Source organism: Rhinatrema bivittatum, chromosome 14 (genome assembly GCF_901001135.1).
Source record: "Rhinatrema bivittatum chromosome 14, aRhiBiv1.1, whole genome shotgun sequence".
NCBI lineage: Eukaryota > Metazoa > Chordata > Amphibia > Gymnophiona > Rhinatrematidae > Rhinatrema > Rhinatrema bivittatum.
In genome coordinates, this window is record NC_042628.1 from 48,510,115 (window position 1) to 48,536,056 (window position 25,942).

General features: G+C 44.6%; 1 protein-coding gene across 1 annotated transcript in view; it reads right to left on the reverse strand.

Moving 5' to 3' along the window:
- Positions 1-25,942, reverse strand: part of AXIN1 (axin 1) — an 89,062-nt gene that overhangs the window by 17,897 nt on the left and 45,223 nt on the right. Inside the window, 3 exon segments of the mRNA XM_029576653.1 lie at position 5,743; positions 9,577-10,130; positions 22,961-23,098. Of these exon segments, the coding sequence (XP_029432513.1) occupies position 5,743; positions 9,577-10,130; positions 22,961-23,098 (693 nt within the window).

Sequence of the window (25,942 nt, forward strand, 5' to 3'; positions counted from 1 at the left end):
ATGGAGGTTTACTCTTCCTTATATAGTAGAAATGCCACAATTAATGATTTAGATATTGATCACTATCTTCAGACTTTTTCCCTAACTTCTCGTTCCCAAGAACAGCAGCAATTTTTAAATAGACCTATTACGATGGTAGAAGTCCTTCAGGTTATAAAGCAACTTAAGGCTGGTAAATCTCCTGGATTAGATGGCTTTTCTAGTGGATATTATCGTTGTCTCTCTCACATTATACTAGCTCCCTTAACAGACATGTTTAATTTATAAGAGAAGATGGCTCCTTCCCACCACACTCTAATGTAGCAGAGATTTCTGTTCTAGCCAAGCCAGGGAGGGACCCTTCACTTTGTGGGTCCTATAGACCTATATTGTTGATTAACTTAAATCTGAAAATTTTGGCTAGAGTACTGGCTCTTCAGTTGAATACCTTCTTGCCAACACTTGTCCATTCGGACCAGGTAGGAATTATCCTGCAGTGAATAGCTGCAGATAACGTTCAAAAGATTAAGATCTAATGTGGTGGGTTGATCAGGAACATATTCTATCTGTTTTGTTATCCACTGATGCTGAAAAAGTATTTGATCTTTGAATTTTGGGTTCTTTTTTTCTTCAATGGATAACGAAATTAAATGAGGCATCTGCGGCAAGAGTAAACGTAAATGGAGGTTATGAGTGTAGCTTTAATATTGGCCGGGGCACTAGACAGGGCTGCCCGTTTTCTCCACTGTTATTCGCGTTATTTCTAGAACCCTTTGCTAATAGAGTTCAGGCATCTTCTGCCATTGAGGGGGGGGGTGTGTGTCAGTTTGGGTTTCTTCTTTTAAGTTATCTTTATTTGCTGACGATATTATGTTCACTCTGACTGATCCCTGTTTATCCTTGAAGGGCACAGAGTGTGAATTGGATTTGTTCAGTAAGGTTTCAGGCTTTAAAGTAAATTTCAATAAGTCCGAGCTTCTAAATATTAATTTAGCAGAAACTGATATGTTTACTATAAAGCAGTTATTCCCGTTTTGATAGGCTAAATCTTCACTTAAGTATTTGGATGTGCCTCTTGGTGCTCGGGTCTCGGAGCTATTTAAATTTAATTATACTCCTCTGCTAGGGCCATAGATAGAGATCTGGAGATGTGGAAGAGGGGTAGCTTCTCCTGGCTTAAGCGTATTGCTATAGTTAAAATGAACACCTTACCAAGAATATTATATTTGTTTATTACTCTTCCCATTTTCCTCTCCTACGCTCTTCTCCGCTCTTGGCAGAAGAAAATCTTTGTCTTTAATTGATGGCAGCAGCCCCCGAGGATATCCCGCCTAGTTCTTTCCAGAGAGGGGATCTTGGGGGTTCCCAACCTGTCGTGGTATCCCACCTAGTTCTTTTCCAGAGAGGGGATCTTGGGGTTCCCCAACCTGTCGTGGTACTACGCCACATCACAGGTTAGAGCACTTATTGATCTGCAGGTTTAAACATATAAAACAATGGGTAGTTACTGAGCAGATGATGTTGGGAGTGTTGCCCATTAAGGCTTTAACATGGCAGCCTCATTCCTCATGGCATCCACTGCAATGTTTCCCCTAACTCTTCGTACCACTCTGAGGGTTTGGCTGCAGTGGAAAACTAAATTGGTGGCTTCCTTTTCTTATTTTTTCCAGTCATTGCTTTTTCATAATATACATTTTCCAGCCGATTTCCAATCAGCTCTTTTTAATGCCTGGAAGGAGACAGGGATATTAATATAGGCATCTATTTGCCCAAATAGATGCTCTTAGGCAGATGCTCTTAGGCAGATGTATCATCTGGGCCTGTGGATTTCTCTGACATATGCTCAGGTCAAACACTTTCTTGAATGTCAACAAAAGCATAATGCAGTTGATAAGAGATATTCAGGTGGTGGATATGAAACAGTTCTTGTAATTTGAATGTTTTCTATGTAATTTTTGTTGTGAACCATTCTTTTGATATTCTGTGAATAAACAGTTAATTACAAAACAGAAGCATAATGTCCTGCGAGGGCGTAGATCCATGTTTGAAATGTTTGTGTTCAAACAGATACTATACATGGATTCGTGTCTAAAATATATATGCTTCTTAATGGCCTGTGCTAGACCCCGACTTGGGGGTCACCCCTTAGTAAAGATGATTGGGATATGGTTAACTCTAATGTTAGTAAATGTTCCATTTCGGCCCAATTGCAGGAGAACTGCTTTAAACTTGTGATCTGGTTGCGGTTTCGGAGGGCTTGTGGCTTTCAGTCACTGAGACCTCAAGGTCTACTGGACTCTCCTCATGTGGAAACATGCTATGGGAGTGACATGTACAGTTGACACCATGAGGCCAAACAGCCTCAACATGTCCCAAGCTGTCTGCTGATTCTTTTGTATCTCTTCTGTTGCAGATAGCCCTTTGTTGCAGAAAGAAGGCTTTTGCCCGAGTCGTGTCTAGCAAAGCTCTGACAAATTCCAATTGAGATGATGGGCTCAAATGAGACCTGGGGTAATTGACAATGAATCCTAGTAGCCTCCACCACCCAGAAAGTCATAAATATTCCTTGGCTCCTCCCTGAGATGTGCTCTTGACCATCCAGTCGTCCAAACAGGGATATAAGCGCACATCAGGCATTTTTGGGGCAGACACTAGCCAAAAACCAGAACTCGATACTGGAGGAGACTGTCTCTCACTACAAATCTGAGATCTTTCCTGTGACTGGGTAAAATCTCTATGTAAGTGTAAACATTCTTTAAATCGAGAAAGAGCAGCCAGACCTCTTTTTGAAGAAAGGGGATTAAGGTGCCTAGGAAACCCATCTTGAACTTTTCTCTTGTATTTTCCGCACGCTAACCCTTTGTCCACCAGTGACTGAAGGGCGTGTGCTGCTTTGATGGAAGCTGCTCGGCCAACCCCTGCACTTGTTTCAGAACATACCACATATACTGGCCCATGAAGAGCTGGTAGGAAGCTATATAAGAACTGAACATAGCACTCTGATAAGCATTCCTGCCAAGTGTGTCAAAAGTTCTAGATTCCTTCCCTGGGGGCACAAAGGAATAAGTAACATAATTAAGACTAATCGAAGAAAATTCTTTTCACTCAACGCACAATTAAGCTCTGGAATTTTTTGCCAGAGGATGTGGTTAGTGCAGTTATTGTAGCTGGGTCAAAAAAGGTTTGGATAAGTTCTTGGAGGAGAAGTCCATTAACAGCTATTAATCAAGTTTACTTAGGGAATAGCTGCTGCCATTAATCGCATGGGATCTTCTTCGTGTTTGGATAATTGCCAGGTTCTTGTGGCCTGGTTTGGCCTCTGTTGGAAACAGGATACAGGGCTTGATGGCTTGGTCTGACCCAGCATGGCAATTTCTTATGTTCTTATGTACTGGACCTCTTGGCCTTTTTGAAAGCAGATTCAACTATCACAGACTGCTGTGGCAACTGTTTCTTCTTGAATCCGGGAGCCTTTTGGACGAGATAGATCGTATCTGCTTTCTTGTTGACAGGAGCCCACATCTGTATCTCCTGAAGGACTTCTTGAACTGGAACTGCTTTGATTTCCTTAGGGGACTTCACAAACTGGAGGATGCTTCAGCCATTTTCCTAGCAAAACCTGTAAGGGAGAGGTCCTTCTCTCTGGAAGAGGAGAGGGATTGGAAGGAGCCTTGTCAACACCTCCTATCCAGAGGTATCCAGAGTCATAGCCATTTCTCCAAGAATACTCTGAATTCAACTTACACTGGTCTGCTGGTGGTGAGGACTCCCTTGGTGCTCAATCCTCAGCCAAAGTCTCAAGGACCGGAACAATTAACTGTTTTGGCTTGAATCCTGAAGAGCTTTAACAGTGCAGGGAAATGTCCTCTCCCAATGAGCTGGAGAAAAGCAATGTCGTGGTCATCAACCCCAATGCCTAACCAGGGCACTGTTATCAGATATGTCATCAGCACTGGTGCCTCACCACTGAGCATCCAAAGAGAATCAAGCAGAGCTCAAGGAATCAATGATGCCTGCCTCAGTGCCTTCAATGCCACGGCACCAAAGCCCTACTGGATCTTTTTATCCAACTCCTCCTCAAAGATTGCCATGCCAAACACAGACTGGCAAGTCAGCCCTGCAGGCCCTCTAGGTACTGCACAATTCTGTGGTGAGACTCATCTCTAGTCTGCCGAGAACTGCCCAATTACCTCTGTTCTTCAAGAGCTTCGTTGGCTGCCAATTCAAGAGCGAATTATATCAAGGCAGCCTTGTTGATCCATAAATTACAAAGGATTGATTCCCTGCCCTGGATCAACCAACAACTACACATTTACAATCCTACATAGGCACTCACTCACTCTTCCCAGAAAGACTTACTTGAGATATCTTACTTCTGGCAAGAGAGGCTTGTTGATATTTGAAAGACTGTTTTTTGTTGCTAAACCTACGTTGTGGAATTCATTGCCAATGGAGCTCCATTTGACTGAATGCACTGCAACGTTCAAGAAGATGCTCAAGGCATACCTTTTCTGACAGACCTATGATCTATAAACACTCTTTCAGGGAACAATGTATGACAACAGTGTACAGGAATCTAGGTACAGTCTTTTCACGACCTCATAGTAGAGGAGTTTTATATATGGCACATATCTTTGCTCTGTTTTAAGGTTTGTTTTATATTTTTAATCAATGTTTTTAAAGTGTGTTTTTATATTTTTATGAATGTAAACCTTTTTAAAAACAGCTTAGAGCCGTGAATAGGCAGTATATAAGTTGTCTAAATAAAAATTGGAGTTGCTAGTACAGGGAGAGGAAGAGTACTGAGAATCCATACTAGAATGTTTTCTTTTATGGTCTCCTGGCAGATTTACAGTAGTAACAAACTGCATAAATAGGAAGAGGTCCTCCTTAAGCCTTTGATTAAGACACATGAGCATGGCAGAATTAAGGGATAGAATCAGTGGAATTGAAGAGGGTGCAGAAACATCATTAAAAGCAATGCTTCACAGGGAAGTCCTGTCACAACAAGTAGATAGATGCCGTCCGTTTAGCCTTTCCCTCTTTAGGAGAGCCTGCGCCTGCCTATCAAGTCCAGCAAGCATTAACTGTGGAGGGCCCGGGAAATAAACATTGTAAGTAAATAAATAAAAGATGCAAGGGCAACATACCTAAAGCAGTCTTACACTGAGAAACGTAGTGAGCTGACCTGTCTTACAACCTGCAGGTTCTGACATCCTGAGTTTGAGCAGGAAGTGTTTCTCTGGAATTCTACCAAGGAGACTGGACTTGGAGCTCCTGACAGGAAAACTCAAAATGCTATCTATAGGGCCTCATCCTTCTGTGAACTGCCAGCAATATATAAAGCAAAAAAAAAAACCAAACCAACTAAACAAACCAGTAAATAGTTCCCCATTTTGGCCGTGCTAAGTTCAGAGAGGGTGCTAAAAACATTTTTTTTTAAATAGGACAGAACTGGAGGACAGCAATCCTTAATTCATCTTCATGCTGGTCCAGATGCAGGGGTGGGGCCCTGCACTCCTCTGGCTGTTTCTTTGTTTCCCAAAGAAAACTGGTTGTATGAGGGAGAAAGACTTAGAGTAGAGTGGCCTGACAGCGGCTGATCTATTACACTCCCTGAGCAGTTGTCCATCCACTATTCAATAACCATAACTGGGATAAAATGTTCCACAATTCTGAAGAACAAAGTGAATATACTTTTCAAGTTTCCAATGTACATGAACAAGCAGAACGGAATTATCAAAAAGGCTGGAATCACAACACACTCTGTTACCCTATCACCTCCACCCCAGACTAACAAAAACTGAATCTCACTACCACCAGAAATCAATAGACTGCAGCCAGTTCAGCCCACCATCCCTACACCCCAGGGAAACAAGTGCTTCCAATCCAGCCTATCACCCCTATCTCAGTGGTATCAGAGTGCAGCCACTCCAGCCTATCACCCCTATCCCAATGGTAACAGAGAGCTTCCAATCCAGTCTATCACCCCTATCCCAATGGTAACAGAGTGCCGCCACTCCAGCCTATCACCCCTACCTCAGATTAACAGAGTGCTTCCAATCCAGTCTATCACCCCTATCCCAATGGTAACACAGTGCTTCCAATCCAGCCTATCACCCCTATCCCAATGGTAACAGAGTGCAGCCACTCCAGCCTATCACCCCTATCCCAATGGTAACAGAGTGCCGCCAATCCAGCCGGTAACAGCCACTCCAGCCTATCCCCCATACCTCACATTAACAGTGTGCTTCCAATCCAGTCTATCACCCCTATCCCAATGGTAACAGAGTGCATCCACTCCAGCCTATCACCCCTTTCCCAATGGTAACAGAGTGCATCCACTCCAGCCTATCACCCCTATCCCAATGGTAACAGAGTGCATCCACTCCAGCCTATCACCCCTATCCCAATGGTAACAGAGTGCATCCACTCCAGCCTATCACCCCTATCCTAATGGTAACAGTGTTTCCAATCCAGTCTTTCACATCTATCCCAATGGTAACAGAGTGCAGCCAATCCAGCCTATCACCCCTACCTCAGATTAACAGAATGCTTCCACTTCAGCCTATCACCCCTACCTCAGATTAACAGAGTGCTTCCAATCCAGTCTATCACCCCTATCCCAATGGTAACAGAGTACCACCACTCCAGCCTATCACCCTACCTCAGATTAACAGAATGCTTCCACTCCAGCCTATCACCCCTATCCCAATGGTAACAGGGTGTTTCCAATCCAGTCTTTCACCCCTATCCCAATGGTAACAGAGTGCTGCCACTCCAGCCTATCACCCCTACCTCAGATTAACAGAATGCTTCCACTCCATCCTATCACCCCTAACTCAGATTAACAGAGTGCTTCCAATGCAGTCTATCACCCCTATCCCAATAGTATCAGAGTGCAGCCACTCCAGCCTATCACCCCTATCCCAATGGTAACAGCCACTCCAGCCTATCACCCCTACCTGACATTAAAGTGTGCTTCCAATCCAGTCTATCACCCCTATCCCAACAGTAACAGAGTGCAGCCACTCCAGCCTATCACCCCTACCTCAGATTAACAGAGTGCTTCCAATCCAGTCTATCACCCCTATCCCAATGGTAACAGAGTACAGCCACTCCAGCCTATCACCCCTATCCCAATGCTAACAGAGTGCTTCCAATCCAGTCTATCACCCCTATCCCAATGGTAACAGAGTGCAACCACTCCAGCCTATCACCCCTATCCCAATGGTAACAGAGTGCTTCCAATCCAGTCTATCACCCCTATCCCAATGGTAACAGAGTGCTTCCAATCCAGTCTATCACCCCTATCCCAATGGTAACAGAATGCTTCCACTCCAGCCTATCACCCCTATCCCAATGCTAACAGAGTGCTTCCAATCCAGTCTATCACCCCTATCCCAATGGTAACAGAGTGCAACCACTCCAGCCTATCACCCCTATCCCAATGGTAACAGAGTGCTTCCAATCCAGTCTATCACCCCTATCCCAATGGTAACAGAGTGCAACCACTCCAGCCTATCACCCCTATCCCAATGGTAACAGAGTGCTTCCAATCCAGTCTATCAGCCCTATCCCAATGATAACAGAGTGCCGCCACTCCAGCCTATCACCCCTACCTCAGATTAACAGAATGCTTCCACTCCAGCCTATCACCCCTATCCCAATGGTAACAGTGTTTCCAATCCAGTCTTTCACCCCTATCCCAATGGTAACAGAGTGCCGCCACTCCAGCCTATCACCCCTATCCCAATGGTAACAGAGTGCTTCCAATGCAGTCTATCACCCCTATCCCAATGGTATCAGAGTGCCGCCACTCCAGCCTATCACCCCTACCTCAGATTAACAGAATGCTTCCACTTCAGCCTATCACCCCTACCTCAGATTAACAGAGTGCAACCACTCAAACCTATCACCCCTATCCCAATGGTAACAGAGTGCCGCCACTCCAGCTATCACCCCTACCTCAAATTAACAGAGTGCTTCCAATCCAGTCTATCACCCCTACCTCAGATTAACAGAATGCTTCCACTCCAGCCTATCACCCCTACCTCAGATTGCATCCACTCCAGCCTATCACCCCTATCCCAATAGTAACAGAGTGCAGCCACTCCAGCCTATCACCCCTACCTCAGATTGCATCCACTCCAGCCTATCACCCCTATCCCAATAGTAACAGAGTGCAGCCACTCCAGCCTATCACCCCTACCTCAGATTGCATCCACTCCAGCCTATCACCCCTATCCCAATAGTAACAGAGTGCAGCCACTCCAGCCTATCACCCCTACCTCAGATTAACAGAGTGCTTCCACTCCAGCCTATCACCCCTATCCCAATGGTAACAGAGTGTTTCCAATCCAGTCTTTCACCCCTATCCCAATGGTAACAGAGTGCCGCCACCCCAGCCTATCACCCCTACCTCAGATTAACAGAATGCTTCCACTCCAGCCTATCACCCATACCTCAGATTGCTTCCAATCCAGCCTATCACCCTTATCCCAATGGTAACAGGGTGCTTCCAATCCAGTCTATCACCCCTATCCCAATGGTAACCGAGGGCTTCCAATCCAGTCTATCACCCCTATCCCAATGGTTACAGAGTGCTTCCAATCCAGTCTATCACCCCTATCCCAATGGTAACAGAGTGCAGTCACTCCAGCCTATCACCCCTACCTCAGATTAACAGAGTGCAGCCACTCCAGCCTATCACCCCTACCTCAGATTAACAGAATGCTTCCAATCCAGTCTATCACCCCTATCCCAATGGTAACAGAGTGCAGCCACTCCAGCCTATCACCCCTACCTCAGATTAACAGAGTGCTTCCAATCTGGTCTATCACCCCTATCCCAATGGTAACAGAGTGCTTCCAATCCAGTCTATCACCCCTATCCCAATGGTTACAGAGTGCTTCCAATCCAGTCTATCATCCCTATCCCAATGGTAACAGAGTGCAGCCACTCCAGCCTATCACCCCTACCTCAGATTGCTTCCACTCCAGCCTATCACCCCTATCCCAATGGTAACAGAGTGCAGTCTCTCCAGCGTATCACCCCTACCTCAGGTTAACAGAGTGCTTCCACTCCAGCCTATCACCCCTATCCCAATCTATCACCCCTACCCCAGTGGTAACAGAGTGCAGCCACTCCAGCCTATCACCCCTACCTCAGATTAACAGAGTGCTTCCAATCCAGTCTATCATCCCTATCCCAATGGTAACAGAGTGCTTCCAATCCAGTCTATCATCCCTATCCCAATGGTAACAGTGCAGCCGCTCCAGCCTATCACCACTACCTCAGATTAACAGAGTGCCTCCAATCCAGTCTATCACTTCCACCCCAAGATAGAGTGCAACCAATCCAGCCCATCACCCCCACACCAGGGAAACAGTGCTGCCAATGCAGTCTATCACTGTCACCCCAGGATATCAGACTGAAGCCAGTCCAGCCCATCACCTCCACTCCAGAGAGTAGCACAGCACAAAACTATTCCTGACTGACTCCTGCATTCAATGTGCTTTCTCAGCCCTGAACGCAGAGTGATTCTAACCTTTCCAGCTCTAATGCCAGGCCTGAAAACATAAATTTCACACTTACCTGTAGCCAAGAGACTCTATGGGATTTGGTGCCATACCCATGCTTTCTGCATAATTGCGTGACTTTGTTGCATAGTTATGCGAATCTACATTCCAAGGTGAGTTGGTCTGCACTCTCTGAGTGGCTTCTGCCTCTATTTGCTCCTTTGGCTTCAAGCCGCCACCATGGTGATGCACATGGTGGTAGACATGCTTATGGTGGTGTAAGTTCACTGGGTCCAGTTTCATTCCGGACTTGGAACTATGCTTGCCATGTCCTAGTGGGATGGTTCCCATGGTCCCTGGTAGTACCTTCCCCAGAGGCCCACTGTCCGGTGACCGTGGCTTTGGGGAATGTCGGCCAGGGCCCGGAGATTGACAGCCGGGAGTTTTCATGACCCGCTGCACATGCTCATCCAGGATAGTTTCTGGATTTTCCTCATGTGCGTCACGAAGTTGCATTCCCATGCAGCCCATTTCTGAGTAACGAGGGTTAAAGTGATGAAGAGCCTGCGATGAAGACAGTTTGTGGCTGACAGCACCAGAAGAGATATCGGCATCCTCACCTTCTTCCTCCTGTAGCAAACAACAAAATGAGAATAATTTTAAAATATGGCTACCAAATGCATCCTACTCATCAACTGCAAGTCAAGTAGAACACATATTGACAGGAAACCTACTGTTTCCATAATATAACTGATGGTACAGCAGTGTGGGAATAAGAACATATGAACATAAGATTTGGGTCAGACCAAAGGTCCATCAAGCCCAGTATCCTGTTTTCAACAATGGCCAATCCAGGTCACAAGTACCTGGCAGGACCCCAAAAGGTCAACAGATTCCATGCTGCTTATCCCAGAGACAAGCAGTGGATTTCACCAAGTCCACCTTAATAATAGTTTATGGACTTTACTTCCAGGATCTTGTCCAAGCCATTTTTAAACCCAGCTAACCTAACAGCTTTCACCACATCCTCCAGTAACAAATCCCAGAGTTTAATATGCATAGAGTAAAAATATATTTTCTATTTATCTTAAATATATCACCTAGTAATTTCATTGAATGTCCCCAGTCTTTGTACTTTTTGAAGGCGTAAACAACTGATTTGCGTTTATCCATTTCATTCCACTCCATTTATTTATTTATTTTTATAGGTCTCTATCATATCTCCACTCAGCCGGCTCTTCTCCAAACTGAAGAGCCCCAACTTCTTAAGCCTTTCCTCATAAAAGAATTGCTCCATCCCCTTTATCATTTTGGTCGCCCTTTTCTGTACCTTTTCTTATTCTGCTATGTCTTTTAAGAGATGCAGTGGCCAGAACTGCACACAAGACTCAAGATGAGGTCACACCATGGAGGGATACAGAGGCATTATGATATTCTCTGTTTTATTCTCAATTCCTTTCCTAATAATCCCTAGCATTCTATTTGCTTTCTTGGCCGCCACCGCACGCTGAGCAGAGGATTTCAACATATCCACAATTTCACCCATCCTTTTCCTGGGTGGTGACTCCCAATGTGGAACTTTGCATTGTGTGGCTATAATTTGGGTTGCTCTTCCCTAAGTACATCACTTGGCACTTGTCCATATTAAATTTCATCTGCCATTTGCATGCAGAATCTCCCAGTCTTGCAAGGTCCTCTTGCAATTTCTCACAATCCTGTGATTAACAACACTGAATAATTTTGTATCAGCAAATTTGATAATCTCACTTGTTCCGATAGATGCCTGGCATGCCCTTCCGAAGGAAGTGGTGAAGACTAAAACTGTGAAGGATTTCAAAGGGGCATGGGATAAACACTGTGGATCCCTAAAAGGCTAGAGCATGGGAATAAATAAAAAAGCTTGGGGGTAACCTGCACGGAGCGGCAGTTACTACCTTGGGAAGCTTGCTGGGCAGACTGGATGGACCATTTTGGTCTTTTTCTGCCGTCATTAGTATGTTACTATGTTCCCATCTCTATGTCATTTATGAATACAATAAAAAGCAGCTGTCCTAGTACAGATCATAACAACACAGAAATGATGGCAGAAAAGAACCAAATGATCCATCCAGTCTGCCTAGCAAGCTTCTCATGGCATACATGTCATTACAAACTCATGTACAGACCATCTGTCCTGTCCCCTCTCACAAAGCTCTACTGCAGTCTCCTCTACCTCCCTTCTCACAGAATTTTGCATTTCTACCTCATTCTTTTCCTCCCGGAGCTCTGCACTCATCTTCATGGAATTTTGTTCCTATCTTCCAATGCTTCTTCCTCACAGAGCTCTGTCCCATTGACCCCTCCTCACAGACCATCTCTTCTTCACAGGGCTCTGCACCCATCCACTCATTTCCTCCTCACAGTTATACCATCTTCCTCCTTAGATTATAAGCTCTACGAAGCAGAGACTTGTCTCTTATGTGTTCTTTTAACATCTGCTTGGTATTCATAGTTGGGTCTCTGCTTTGGAATGAACTACCCAACAGAGAGAACCAACAGGAACTGCTGAATTTATCTTGTTAGGTGAATCAGTACAATTTAAAACAAATGGGACCAAGTCACTTGGTGTATGTTTTTGAAGGTGACTAGTTACATCAGAGCTTTAAATATTTAGAATTGCTCAGGGGCGGATTCCCGCTGACGACCGGCCCGGGGATTCGCCAACCAGGCTGGCCCAGGAGATACCACGTGGTCTGCCGAGCTCGGCTCTGTCACAGCCGCGCTCAGCAGACCACGTGACTAAAGCAACCGGCCCACCGGGGGATGCCCAATCCGCCCCTGGAATTGCTTCAGATGTAAAAAGGGGATGGGAGTGGATTTTCATCCAAAAAAGCTATTCCATGTTTTTATTTCTACTTCATTTTCTAAGGAATTCTGGAACAGATTTTTCACTTAGCAGCTATTAGTAGGAAATGTGGATACATAGAACAATATTTTAATGAATTTTACTTCAAAACAAACAAGGCTTCAAGGCAAACAAAGGTGAACCTTTTGGAAGGCATTATAGACTTTTCTAAAACCACTGGATAGCACTACAGTGATGTAGGTACAGGAGTCTCAGTCCTGCAACAACATTAAAAGCACCACTACATTAAAAATATACAAAAGAATTTAAAATAGACTCCCTTCCCAAAATCACAGCTTTATATCTTGCAATGAGGGTATTCATTTGGTCTTAAAAAAATGATTTACTCAGCTGATGAAAGACTGCCAATAATCATCTACTGTTACAAGGTGCCCAGGTTGTTAACCATGTGAAGATCAGCTTCTAGCAGGACAAGAGGATTACTACAGATTCTGCTGCTTCTGCTGAGGTGAGGCATAGAGCCTGTCCTGTCCTCATTGAGCACCAGCCAGTGTGCAACTAATACCAAAGGAGCTCATATCTTGCATCAAGCATAATCCATTACCTAGAAGTAATGCACTCCTGATACACAGCATAACCAGTAATACCAGAATAACTCACCCTGGCGCATGCTGTGTCAAGAAATGAGAAAGTACTACTTACCTGATCATTTTCTTTTGTTTAAGGAGTGTCAGATGAATCCAGAACAAGTTGAGTTTTGCACCTCTACCAGCAGATGGAGACGGAACAAACTGACGCCACAGTACATACACCCCTGCAGTAGCATCAGCCTGCCAGTATTTTCTTCAAAAGTAAATTGTGGACAGACTAGCAAAAAACCTGATTAAAAACAGATAACTGTGTCAATAGCCAACTGGAAGCATTGAGCTCAGACAAGAAACGTATTAACACTAGTTTAGGGGCTGGACTAACACCAGTAATCCCTGTAACACATAGTCACACAATCGTACAATCATTCGGCAGCCAAGGGAGGGAAGATGGATTCATCTGCCTGTCCTAAAGAAAAGGAAATTATCAGGTAAGTAGTAATTTCTCATTTCTTAGCATCCAGTCAGCTGAATCCAGAACAAATGGGATATACCCAAGCTACTCCCAAATAGGGCAGGAGGATGCCCGCGGTCCAGTCAAAACCGCACATCAAAGGTTGCATCCTCCCGGGCCTGCATATCCTGACTTTAATACCTGGAAAGTGTAAGGAAGACCACGTCGGCAGCTTGGCAAATGTCGACGGGAGACAACGATTTCACTTACACCCATGGCACTGCCTGAGTCCTAGTGGAATGATCCTTGACCTGGCTAGGTAATGGCTTCCCAGCATCAATGTGTGCAGCCATGACTACCTCCTTAATCCAGCTAACTATAGGAGCCTGCGAGGCCGGTTCTCCCTGCCTAGTACCATTGTGAAGGACAAGCAGGTGGATCAGTCTTCATAAAGGCTTAGTAACCTCCAGATTCCTGACAATATGTCTCTTGAAAGCCAAGGGTTGCAACAGTTGATACTCCTCTACATCTCTTTCTCTGTCCAGAGATGGACTGATTCAAGTGAAACTCAGTGACCACCTTTGGAAAAAAGGAAGGAACAGTATGCAGCTGTCTCACCCCTGGAGTCACCCGGAGGAAGGGCTCCTGACAAGACAAGGCCTGCAGATCGGAAACTCTTCTCACAGAACAAATTGCCACAAGAAACACTGTTTTCAAGGTCAGCAACCGCAAGGACAGGTTACACATCGGTCTAAACATAGGAACCGCTAAGAAATCCAAGACCAAATTAAGACTCCATAAAGTTACTGGAAACCGCAAGGAAGGGCAGAGAAACATATAGAAACATAGAAATGAATGCAGAAAAGGACCAAATGCTCCATCTAGTCTGCCCATCAACCTTATGGTAGCACCAACCGTGCCATACAGGTCTCCCCATAAAGGTATCATCAGAGGGTGGCATCTGCCTTGCAAGTTACCCCCTTACTTATTTTCCCAAACTGTTAAAGGCAGGGCCCTTGTTGGTTTCTAAGTCCAATTCTCCTTTATCTCTTACTGCTGAAGCAGAGAGCAATGTTGGAGTTATACTTGTGATGTAAGACTTATTGGTTAAGGGTACTAACAGCTGCATCAGCAAGTCACCTCCATGCTTGTTTTCCCAGACCATAAAAGTCAGGGCCCTTGTTGATTGCTGTCTGAATCCAATTCCCCATTACTTCTTGCCCTTGAAGCAGACAGCAATGTTAGAGTTGCATCAAAAGTATCAGGCTTATTGGTTAAGGTTAGTAACAGCCACATCAGCAAGTTACCCCTATGCTTATTTGTTCTCCAAACCATAAGTCAGGGTCCTTGTTGGTTGCTATCTGAATCCAGTTCCCCTTTTCCTCTTTTCCCCCTGCCATTGAAGCAGAGAGCAATGATGGTTGCATCAACAGTAAGAAGGCTTATTGGTTAAGGATAGTAACCGCTACACCAGCCAAGTTACCACCATGCACTCTTTTCTTCATTTCCATCCTGCAGCCTTTAAGGATGCACAGTGTTTATCCCATGTCCCTTTGAAATCTTTCAACGTTTTTGTCTTCACCACCTCCTCCAGAAGGGGATTCCAGGCATCCACCACCCTCTATATAAAGAAATATTTCCTGACATTGGTTCCGAGTCTTCCTCCCTGGAGTTTCATTTCGTGACCCCTAGTTTTACTGATTTCTTTCCAATGGAGAAGGTTTGTCGAATGTGCATCATTAAAACCTTTCAGGTATCTGAAGGTCTGTATCATTTCTCCTCTGCATCTCCTCTCCTCCAGGGTATACATATTTAGGTTCTTCAACTTCTTCTCATAAGTCATTTGATGGAGACCTTCCATCATTTTTGAAACCCTTCTCTGGAGCGCCTTCATCCTCTGTCCCTTTTGAGATACACCCAGGAAACACAACGTAAGCCGATCCAATATTGCAGAGTAGCAACCAAAGAGAGTAGATCGGTAACAGGGATTTTTTATTAGTAGATATTACACAATTGCAGATAAAAAGCCCAGTGTAGCTAAAAGCCTGACTCTGGCCAAGTTTCGCTCATACAAGCTGCTTCAGGGGCTATAACAAATATAAACATGCATATGAAACATCTATATAAAACATTTAAATACATATATAGCAGCCACATATAAATAATTAAATTATAAAATCAAACACATATATAAAAAACAAAACTTAATTAAAATAAGACATGTATAATACAGACAAAGCACACATAAAAAAGGGGTTAGTTTTAAAACATTACCTGCAGCAGTATGACAACCTCATGCATAGATGTATATAGTATCACACACTGTGTCAATATTTCTTCTATTGTCTGATACAATCTTGCATTTAAGTATACAATGTTATTATGGTGAGAGCAAAAAGCAATATGACAGTCATTGTATGGACAAACATTAAATAAAAATCTAAACATTAAAAACTTTAATATTAGGAAAAGGGCAGCATTATACATTTTTAAAAAACTATATGTAATGGGTGTATCATGGAATAATTATGTCACGTGAATGTGTTTATTAAAAAAGCAACGGTGTGTTCAGGGATTCTAAAGGGCACTCAAAGAGTTTAAAAAGTGTTTGTAGAATTTTCTTTGACTTTCCCAACGCAGCGTTAGTGTGGGTGCTATTAATAACACCATGTCAAACACATTCTCACTACACTTACCAAAGCTCACTGATAATAATTTTATGCATATATGTTGGCTATATTAATAGTGTAATTCTTATGAGATACAGTCTCCAGAACTGAACACAATACTCCAAGTGAGGCCTCAGTGAAGACGAAGATGTTTCATGCCTTTCAGGAAACGGGCCACATAAGGATGAGCCAACAAGGAACCACCATTCACCTGGTCCCTGAAACAGGCAAGAGCTGCTACTTGCAGGATGGCTTGAATAAGGGCCAAACCCTTATTCAAGCCATCCTGCAAAAAATCCAAAATGAGTGGGATCTTAGCCTAATGAGGACGAATATCTCGATCCTCACACCAGGCCTCAAACACTCACCAAACTCGCACATAGGCCAACGAAATGGAGAATTTTCTAGCTCTAAGCAAAGTGTAAATCACTGCCACTGAGTATCCATGTTTCAGCAATCGAGCCCTCTCAAGAGCCATACTGTAAGACAAAACCAAGTCAGATCTTCGTAAAGAACTAGACCCTGACTTAGCAGGTTCCTGTGAGCCAGAAGTAGAAGGGGTGAGTCCCCTAAAAGCCACCGCAAATCCGCATACCACAGCCTCCTGGGCCAATCTGGAGCAACCAAGAGCACCATCACTAAGAGCACCATCACTCTGTGGTGCTTGATCCTTCGGATCAATCTGCTTAACATGGACCATAGAGAAAAGTCATACAGCAACTTGTCTTCCAGCCAATACTGCACTAGGGCATCGATCCCCAATGACTTCGGATCTCTCCTGCAACTGAAGAATCATGGAACTGCAAGAAGTTACCAGGAGGTTTATGAACAGGGTACCCCAGCGATCCAGAATCAGCTGAAACACCTTGTCTGACAAAGCCCATTCTCCTGGTCCAGATTCTCCCTGCTGAGAAAGTCTGCTCTTACTTTGTCTTTTCCTGCTATGTGTGAGGCGGAGATCATCTGGAGATGCACCTCTGCCTATTCCATAATCTATTTCCTGCGACAGTTGCTGGCTCTTGGTTCCTCCCTGCTGATTGATGTAAGCCACAGTCGTTGCATTGTCCGACATTATCTGGCTTGATCAACCTTGTAGCCTGTCGCTGAACTGTAAACATGCCAACCGGACCACCCTGGCTTCCAGTTGATTGATGTTCCAGAGAGACTCTTCTGCATTACAGCACCCCTGTGCTGTCAGCTCCTGACAGTGAGCTCCCCAGCCAAGGAGACTTGCATCTGTTGTCACTACTAGCCAGTCCAGTGGTTCCAGGGAAACTCCCTTCCTTAGATGATCCACCTGCAGCCACGACTGCAGTTGGGAGGAGACTTCCATCAGCAGGAGGAACCGAATCAATTAGTCCTGAGATTGTGTGTTCCACTGAGATAGCAGGGAGCACTGAAGAAGACACATATGCACCCTTGCCCACAGGACCATTTCCAAGGTTCCCGCCATTAAGTCAAGTACATGCAGGTAGGCACAGAGTGTTCAATAACATATGGAGCTGTGTCGTCAACTTCTGAATGCGAACTTCCAGCAGGAATACTTTGCACTACTTCATATCAAACTAAACCTAGAGGTTTTCCCAACAACTAAGCAGGCTGAAGACTGATCTTGGCCAGGCTCACCACCCAGCCGAACTCCTGCAACAGGGAGATCACCTTGCGGGTCACTCTGCCGCTCTCTTCCAGCAACTTGTTTCGAATCAGCCAGTTATCCAAATTTGGATGTACAAGGATCCCATCTTTTCTCAATTCTGTCACCACTACCACCATTACCTTTGAAAAGGTCCTTGGGCGGTGGCCAGACCAAAGAGCAGGGCCAGAAACTGATAATGGCATCCCAGAACTGCAAACCACAGAAAATGTTCATGCTCTAGTCAGATGGGAATATGAAGGTATGCCTTGGACAGATCCAAAAAGGTCAGAAATTCCCCCAACTGAAAAGCCATTATTACCAAGCACAATGTTTCCATGCAAAAATGCGTCACCCACAGATGATGGTTGACACCTTTGTAATCCAGGATGAGACGAAAGGAGCCCTCCTTCTTGGGCACAATGAAACAAGTGGAATTTTGATCCATATTTTCTTGAGACATGGGCACTGGAACCACAGCCCTCACACTGAAGGAGCCTTGCCAATGTAGTTTCCACTGCCTGCTTCTTCTGTGGTGAGTGGCAGGGAGACAACATGAACACGTCCCGAGGAACACTGAGAAACTCCAGCGCATATCCTTCTTGTATCACCTCCAGCACACATTGATCCAATGTGATCTCGACCCACCTCTGATAGAAGAGAGAGACGTCCCTTTATCTTGTGTTCCCGGGAATGGGTTGGCAAACCTTCATTGGGAAGGTTGGGAGGTTCAACTACCCGAACCCATGCCCTTTCTTGGCTGTCAGAGACAAAAGGACTGAGACCCACCAAAAGGTTGAGTTTTCTGAAGGGTTATTCCTCTACAGGGACGAAAACACCTGGATCCTCTAGTACAACCTTTCATGTTAAAAAGAGCATGGCGTCTTCTTTTTATCCTCTAGCAAATGAGGAACTGGAGATTCACCCCACTTGCTGGCCAGTTTTTCCAACTTGCTGCCAAATAATAGGAGCCTAAAGGGCAATTTGATAAGGTTAGCCTTGGAGGTCACATAGGCCGACCAATTTCTCAACCATAACTGATGCCTGGATGCTACTATGGAAGCCACTCCTCTGGCTGAAGAGCAGACCAAATCACAGCCCACATCTGCCAAAAAGGCAGCAGCTGGCTCCATAACTGCCCTGGAGTTCACCTCAGAGTCATCGACTTCCTAGGAAAGAAGCAAACAAGATCGAGCCACCAAGAAGTGATCTGCAAGGTCATTGCCACTGCATCAAATGCTTGCTTAAGGATAGTCTCAATCCTTCTATCATGAGCAAGGGCCCTTCTCATTCCAAGGGAATAGTGGTCTACTTGGAGACTGCATTCACAAGTGCATCTACCTTTGAAAATGTAAATGCTCTCTTGCCACTGGATCCAGAGGGTACAGGCCTTCCAAAACCTGACGCCCTTTGAAACAAGCCTCTGGGGCGCCCCACTCAAATTCAATTAATTCTTGAATGGCTTTCACATGGGGGAAAAAACATAAGGCCTTATACAAGGAAACCAAAATGGGATTTTTCTTCAACTCAGTCACAGCGTCTGCCCAGGAACTCCGAGCATTTTCAAAGTTTGGGAAATCAGAGCTAGCAGTTCAATCTTTATGAAGAACTATACAGTTCTAATCCTGGAGGGATTTCACCATCCTCAAGGGAGTTAGGATCGATATCATCATTTGAGCCATCTGGATATCCATTAGGAAGTCCTGCTGCTGTTCTAACAGTACGTCCCGGCAAGTTGCAACTCTGCTCTGGGAATATTAGAGAGGGCTGAAGATTGCACCTGGAGAAAGGATTGCAATCCCTGGAAAAACTCTACCCACAAATAAAAGTAGAAGCATCCAAATCCAGGATATACCCAAGGCATCTCACTGAGCTACCGTCCCCTGCTGAGGAACCAGTTTCATAACATAAGAATATAAGAATTGCCATACTGGGTCAGACCTAGGGTCCATCAAGCCCAGCATCCTATTTCCAACAGTGGCCAATCCAAGTCACAAGTACCTGGCAAGTACCCAAACATTAAATTCATTTTAAATTACTATTAATTAGTAGTAGTTCATGGATTTTTCCTCTAGGAACTTATCCAAACCTTTTTTAAACCCAGTTACACTAACTGCTGTAACCACATCCTCTAGCAATGAATTCCAGAGCTTAACTATGCGCTGAGTGAAAAAGAATTTTCTTCAGTTTGTTTTAATGAGCTACTTGCTAACTTCATGGAGGGCCCCCTAGTCCTTCTATTATTTGAGAGAATAAATGACCAATTTACATTAATTTTTTCAAGTCCTTTAATGATTTGGAGACCTCTTCATATCCCTCCTCAGTCATCTTCTTCAAACTGAAGAGCCCTAACTTCCTTAGCCTTACCTCATAGGGCAGCCATTCCATGCCACTTAATTTGGTCGCCCTTCTCTGCACTTTCTCCAGTACAACTATATCTTTTTTTTTGAGCTGCAGCGACCAGAATTGCACACAGTATTCAAGATGTGGTCTCTCTATCCAGCGATACAGAGGCATTATGACATCCATCATTTTATTTCTTAATAATTCCTAACATTCCAGCACCCCACCTGAGCCATCTGCACCCAGGCCTGTATCCGGCTGGGAAGAGCCAGGCTTACTGAAATCAGAGGAAGGCAATTTTCCCTGAGCCTCCAAACAGTGCTGACACAAGTTAGAGGGCACTCCTGGCTCAGATGCCCCAATATGAAAGGCAGTGCAAAGAGAATGGCGCTTAGGTTTCTTAGGCATGGCTGACAGTGCGCTTGAGCGATGGCTAGAAATGTGCGACTAGCCTTTATTTTGGTATGTCCAAAAATACTAGGCTTCCAACTTAGGCATCTAAAAATTAGGCGTCCCAAAAATAAGTGCTGTAAAACAATTCAAGTGCACAATAAAACTTGTGTGCACAGGTAAGCGTGCAGTCACTTAAGGCACTGCTTAACTTAGATGCACATAATACAAAGCCCAACTAGGTATCCAAAAACTGGACACAACCTGGACGCACAGCTACACGCACTCTCCGACCCAACAATCCTGTAGAGGGCAGCCTCAGAAAGTGCGCAAAATGCTGTTGCGGCCTACCGCGCAGCAAAAAATCCTCAGAGAGGGCCTAGCCTACAGAGGCTGCTCAACCCACCAGGCTGCCCATGTCTCTTGACATCCCACGGAGCGGGATGAATGTCGGAACGGCGCCTCAAGAACAGAGACCGGGAAATAGGAGGAATCCCTAGGCTACAAAAGCCTCTTTTTATGTCTCTATAAATATATATATATAATATATCTATATATCTATATATGTATATATTTGTTTTTTGTTTTGTTTTTTTTAAACTTACCTGAGCTCAGCCTTACCCGACTGAATACAGAGAAGATCTCCAGCTGCGGAGGGAGAGGGCATATGCCATCACCGCCGCGCTCAGCTTCCTGCACCTGCTGCCTTTCAGCTGCTTAAGTAGCTAAGCCCATGCTGGCTAAAAAACCAGCTACAGCTACTGGACTAAGGCACTCATCTGAGGGACTGAAGGAGTTCAATTTCGTGAACCTCTGAAGACTGAGCAACTGAAAAGCCTCTCGTCTAACCATGCCAGCAGTGAAACGCACAGCCATTTTTACTGTACTAATATTTGCAACGCAAACGGCACATAATGCGTAGTGACGCAGTTACGCACTAACATTTAGTGTAACGTGACTCCATTTTGGAATAATAATTTGTATTGTATTAATACGATTGCCGCTATAAAATGTCTAACACGTCAATTAAATGACGAAACAATAGTCTGATCATAAGCTACACCTACTAGAGGACCACGCTAGCTAATGCTTGTTCAGCAGTTTGCAAATTGTTTATTCAGCAAAACCAGAACGCATGTGTGAAAGATAAGAGTTGTAAAGTGCATAAAAGTTTGCTCCTGAGGGGGCGTGGTATGCAGTTGTACTGAGCCTTTGTCTTAGCTGCATCTTGCTGGCAATAAAAGTCTATCTTTACGGATCAGTTGTCTGGACCTCCTTACTGACTTTTAGAGACGGTTACAGGACCATGGAAATCACCTCAGGAATTCTCAACTGTGGGAGGGACTTTTTGGTATCACCACAGGAGAGCAGGGCGAATGAAATATCCTTAATTTTCCTTTTTCAAAATGAAGCAATCCCCAGTAGAGAGATGCGCATCCACCATCTGCTGGAACCGGAGAATACTGGCAGGCTATCACTACAGGAGTAAATATACTGTGACGTCAGTTTACTCCGTCTTCATCTGCCTGTAGAAGTGCGTAACCCACTCGTTCTGGATTCATCTGACTGGTCAGTAAGAAAGAGCAAATTAACTGTTCACGTATTCTGCAAAGAGTAATGCCAGAGTAGCACTCCTCTCCTACATCTTGTACTCAGTAATACCAGAGCAATACACCACTCGCCGGTGCACGCGATTCAGTATGCAAATTAGGTGGTGCGGTAGAAGCATGCAAAAGGAGGCGCTAGGGACACTAGCGCGTCCCTAGCGCCTCCTTTTAGCCCGGAGCGGCGGCTGTCAGCGGGTTTGACAGCCGATGCTCAATTTTGCCGGCATCGGTTCTCGAACCCGCTGACAGCCACAGGCTCGGAAACCGGACACCAGCAAAATTGAGCGCCTGGTTTTCAGCCCGACAACCGCCGGCCCATCTTAAATTTTTTTTTTTTTAAACTTTTTTTTACAATTCGGGACCTTCAACTTAATATCGCCATGATATTAAGTCGGAGGGTGCACAGAAAAGCAGTTTTTACTGCTTTTCTGTGCACTTTCCCAGTGCCGGCAAAAACTAGCACCTACCTTTGGGTAGGCGCTAATTTCTTAAAGTAAAATATGCGGCTTGGCTGCACATTTTACTTACTGTATCGCGCGGGCATACCTAATAAGGTCATCAACATGCATTTGCATGTTGAGGGCACTATTAGGTGCCGCGGGTTGGATGCACGTTTTCCTCCCCTTACTGAATAAGGGGTAAGGGAAAACGCGCGTCCAAGGGCAGGTTAACAGTGCGCTCCGTTGGAGCGCACTGTACTGTATCGGTCTGTGTGTGTGCAGCCAGTGATTCAGGAGAGGAATTCACCATTGACAATACTACTGGAATATCTTACTGATCACAGACACTACTAACAGATAATGGCCAAGTAACTCAACATCTTGCACGTGCTACAAGCAGCAGTGATGCAGCGTCACACTGCTTACATAAGGTACCACAAATAATGGGGAAATACCTTGCATATGAAACATGCTATTACCAAAGGAACTCACCATTCGCACACGCCTGAGACGCTCTTCTAGTTTCTCCTCCGCCTCCCGCTCCCTCAATACTCCTTCCAACCGACTGATGAGTTCCGCAGCAAACTTCTCAGGATCCACGTGGATGTCCTTTGGCACCCTGTCTGTACGCTACAGAAAACATGCCTGCTATTAGAACAGCAACAAAGCACTTAAACACTGCGTACAGGTGCAGAATGGGAACACGAAGATGAGTCAGTGAGAGCAAGGGAGAAGGGCATGGAGAACTATGAGGGAGAGACCAGAGGGGAAGAGGTTGGGAACAGAGAGCGTAGCTGTTCACACACATTAGGAAAGTGCTCCCTCTTGGGATGTGTATAAAAGCTGCTGCTCAGCAGAACAAGTTATCTAATTTGCCTCCGATTAACAGGAACTGTGCTCAGACTGAGGGAGGGACCCTTGGTAGCCATGTGAATTTTCTTGCACACTGCTGCCTACACCAACGGGTGCCTGTAATTCAATATTACTCTGGTTTCCAGCTGACACCAACTGTTTCACTAACAGCCTACTGGGCTCAACACGTAGATGCTGATAAAAAGATCCTTCATCTGAAGGAATAAAGTGGCAGGATTATTTCTGTGGTTTTCGACATCAAAAACAGGTAACTCTGCTGAAATGAATGGAGCTGCGCTGGACTGCAGTGCCATCGCTCCATCTCTCAGCAGCTTTTCCATACATATGAACCTGCCACAAATAAAAAGAATTGATTGGTTGTGAAAGCAGATAGCGAGGATTGAGTTGACAAAAGTTACAGGATGGCATTATGGCGGACTGGGCAATACAGATCCAGTGGCTTGGACATTTCTTTCAACATATCTACTCGTTGGTTGGTTGGTTAAATAAATAAATAAATAAATAAATAAATAAATAAATAAATGGGATTACAAAATGATAAAACCAAAATGTTTCTGCACATTCACGAGGGCATCACATTTATATGAAATCTTTCAACCGTTTTCAGCCAAGGTGACAAATTCTCACTAGCAGCTGGAAGTCTAGAACAAGCAGTAAAGACTGGATGTAATCATTAACCAAGGCCACTAAATGTCAGAACCCAGCCATTCTGTATCTGCCAAATGGCTCATCAGAAGGGAAGCAGTCACGATCAATGATCAAAATAAATGGTGACACAAGATATCAGGTTTTGGAGAACTGCTGGCCAATGGCTTCCCCTCCTGCAGGCGTCACCCCTGTGAATATGATTTGGTGATGATGATAGCTCAGTGAGCTTTCCTATCTGTCACACCCACACAGCTCAGCTGGACTGCAGCAGTGAAGCACCATGGAGCTGGACAAGAGAGAGGAGAGGAGAGGCTTAGGGTAATGAACCGAAAAGCACAGTAGAGAAGGAGGAAGCGAAGAAACACTAGATGAATGAAAGGGAAAAAAAAAAAGGTCAACGGGGAAGGGAGAGCAAGAAGGACAATGGGGGACAGGCAGGAAGAGGGACCATGGTCAGGGGAAAGACACAGGAGAGAACATAAGAATTGTTAAACTGGATCGGACCAAAATTCCATGTAGGCCAGCATCCTGCCTCTTGCAAGCAGCCGGTGCTTAGAGGAAATGTATAAGACACTGAGAATGTGTACAGTTGCCCTAACATTCATGGTTTAGGGATGCACTGAATTCAGGTGATATCCTGGTTATGATAAACAGCCTTTCAATGATAACTGTGTTTCCTAAATTTGTCTAGTTAACCCCAGATGTAGCATTTGTCTCCATAGTGTTCTGTGGCAGTGAGTTTTACAGGTTCATTCTGGATTTGTAAAGATGTGTTTGAAACCTGTCGGCCGATAGATTCATCAGGCGTCGCCTTGTTCTCTTATTATGAGACATAATAAATAGCTCTCGATTTATTTCCTCCAGACCTTTCATGATTTGATAGCACTCTGTCAGATTTCCCTCTGTCATTTCCTTCCCAAGTGAGCCGCATCTTCCTCTCATCTGGAAGTTGTTGCACACCCCTCAATCTCTCTGCTGCACTTCCCTGTATTTTCTCACTAGGTGTACCGTGACCTTTTTGAGCCAGCACCCAGTATACATGATGTGGACACAACATGGCTGTGAATGATGGCATCATGTGATTTGTGAGTGGCAAATTTTTCAAAATGTGAAGCTGACCCTCTTTTGCTCAAATTGCAACAGCAATGGTGGCTGCTGTTCGAGTGAAGCAAAGTGAATTACAGACGGTGATGGTAGCCCTTGAAGTAGGCTTCTCCAAGGTCATTTCCCTGCAATGTTTGATAGCTTTTGTTCTGACTAATTTGACTGGTTGTTTTAGATCATGTGCTAAAGGATAAAAAGTATCCTTTGGCAGGGAAGACCAGTTTGATCTTGCACATATATACCTAATGCTCCAGTAAGAGCTCTTATTTCTGAATTGTCTTTGTGTCCACAGGTATGTACCTTTAAGTCCTGCTGTTATCCCGGTCTTTTATCCTTACATAAAACTGATTTGTATTTGTTTCTTTTGTAGTTTTGAGCTATTACCTCTTTAGACCTTCGTCTAAAGAGCCTTCGGGTGAAACACAGGACCGTGTCAGGGGACTTACTGCTGATTAAAAATTTCACTGATCAAGTGTTGGATTAAGAGCTTTCCAGAATAAAAAAACTTCACACTGATTTATTTTGCATCTATTTCCCTTTATTGGAGGATAAAAACATAAGAAATTGCCATACTGGGTCAGACCAAGGGTTCATCAAGCCAAGCATCCTGTTTCCAACAGCGGCCAATCCAGGCCACAAGAACCTGGCAATTACTCAAACACTAAGAAGATCCCATGCTACTGATGCAATTAATAGCAGTGGCTATTCCCTAAGGGGTAGATTTTATAATTTGACGCGGGCACGTACTTTTGTTCGCGCACCAGGCGCGAACAAAAGTACGCTGGATTTTATACGCTACGCGCGTATCTTATAAAATCTGGGGTCGGCGCGCGCAAGGGGGTGCACATT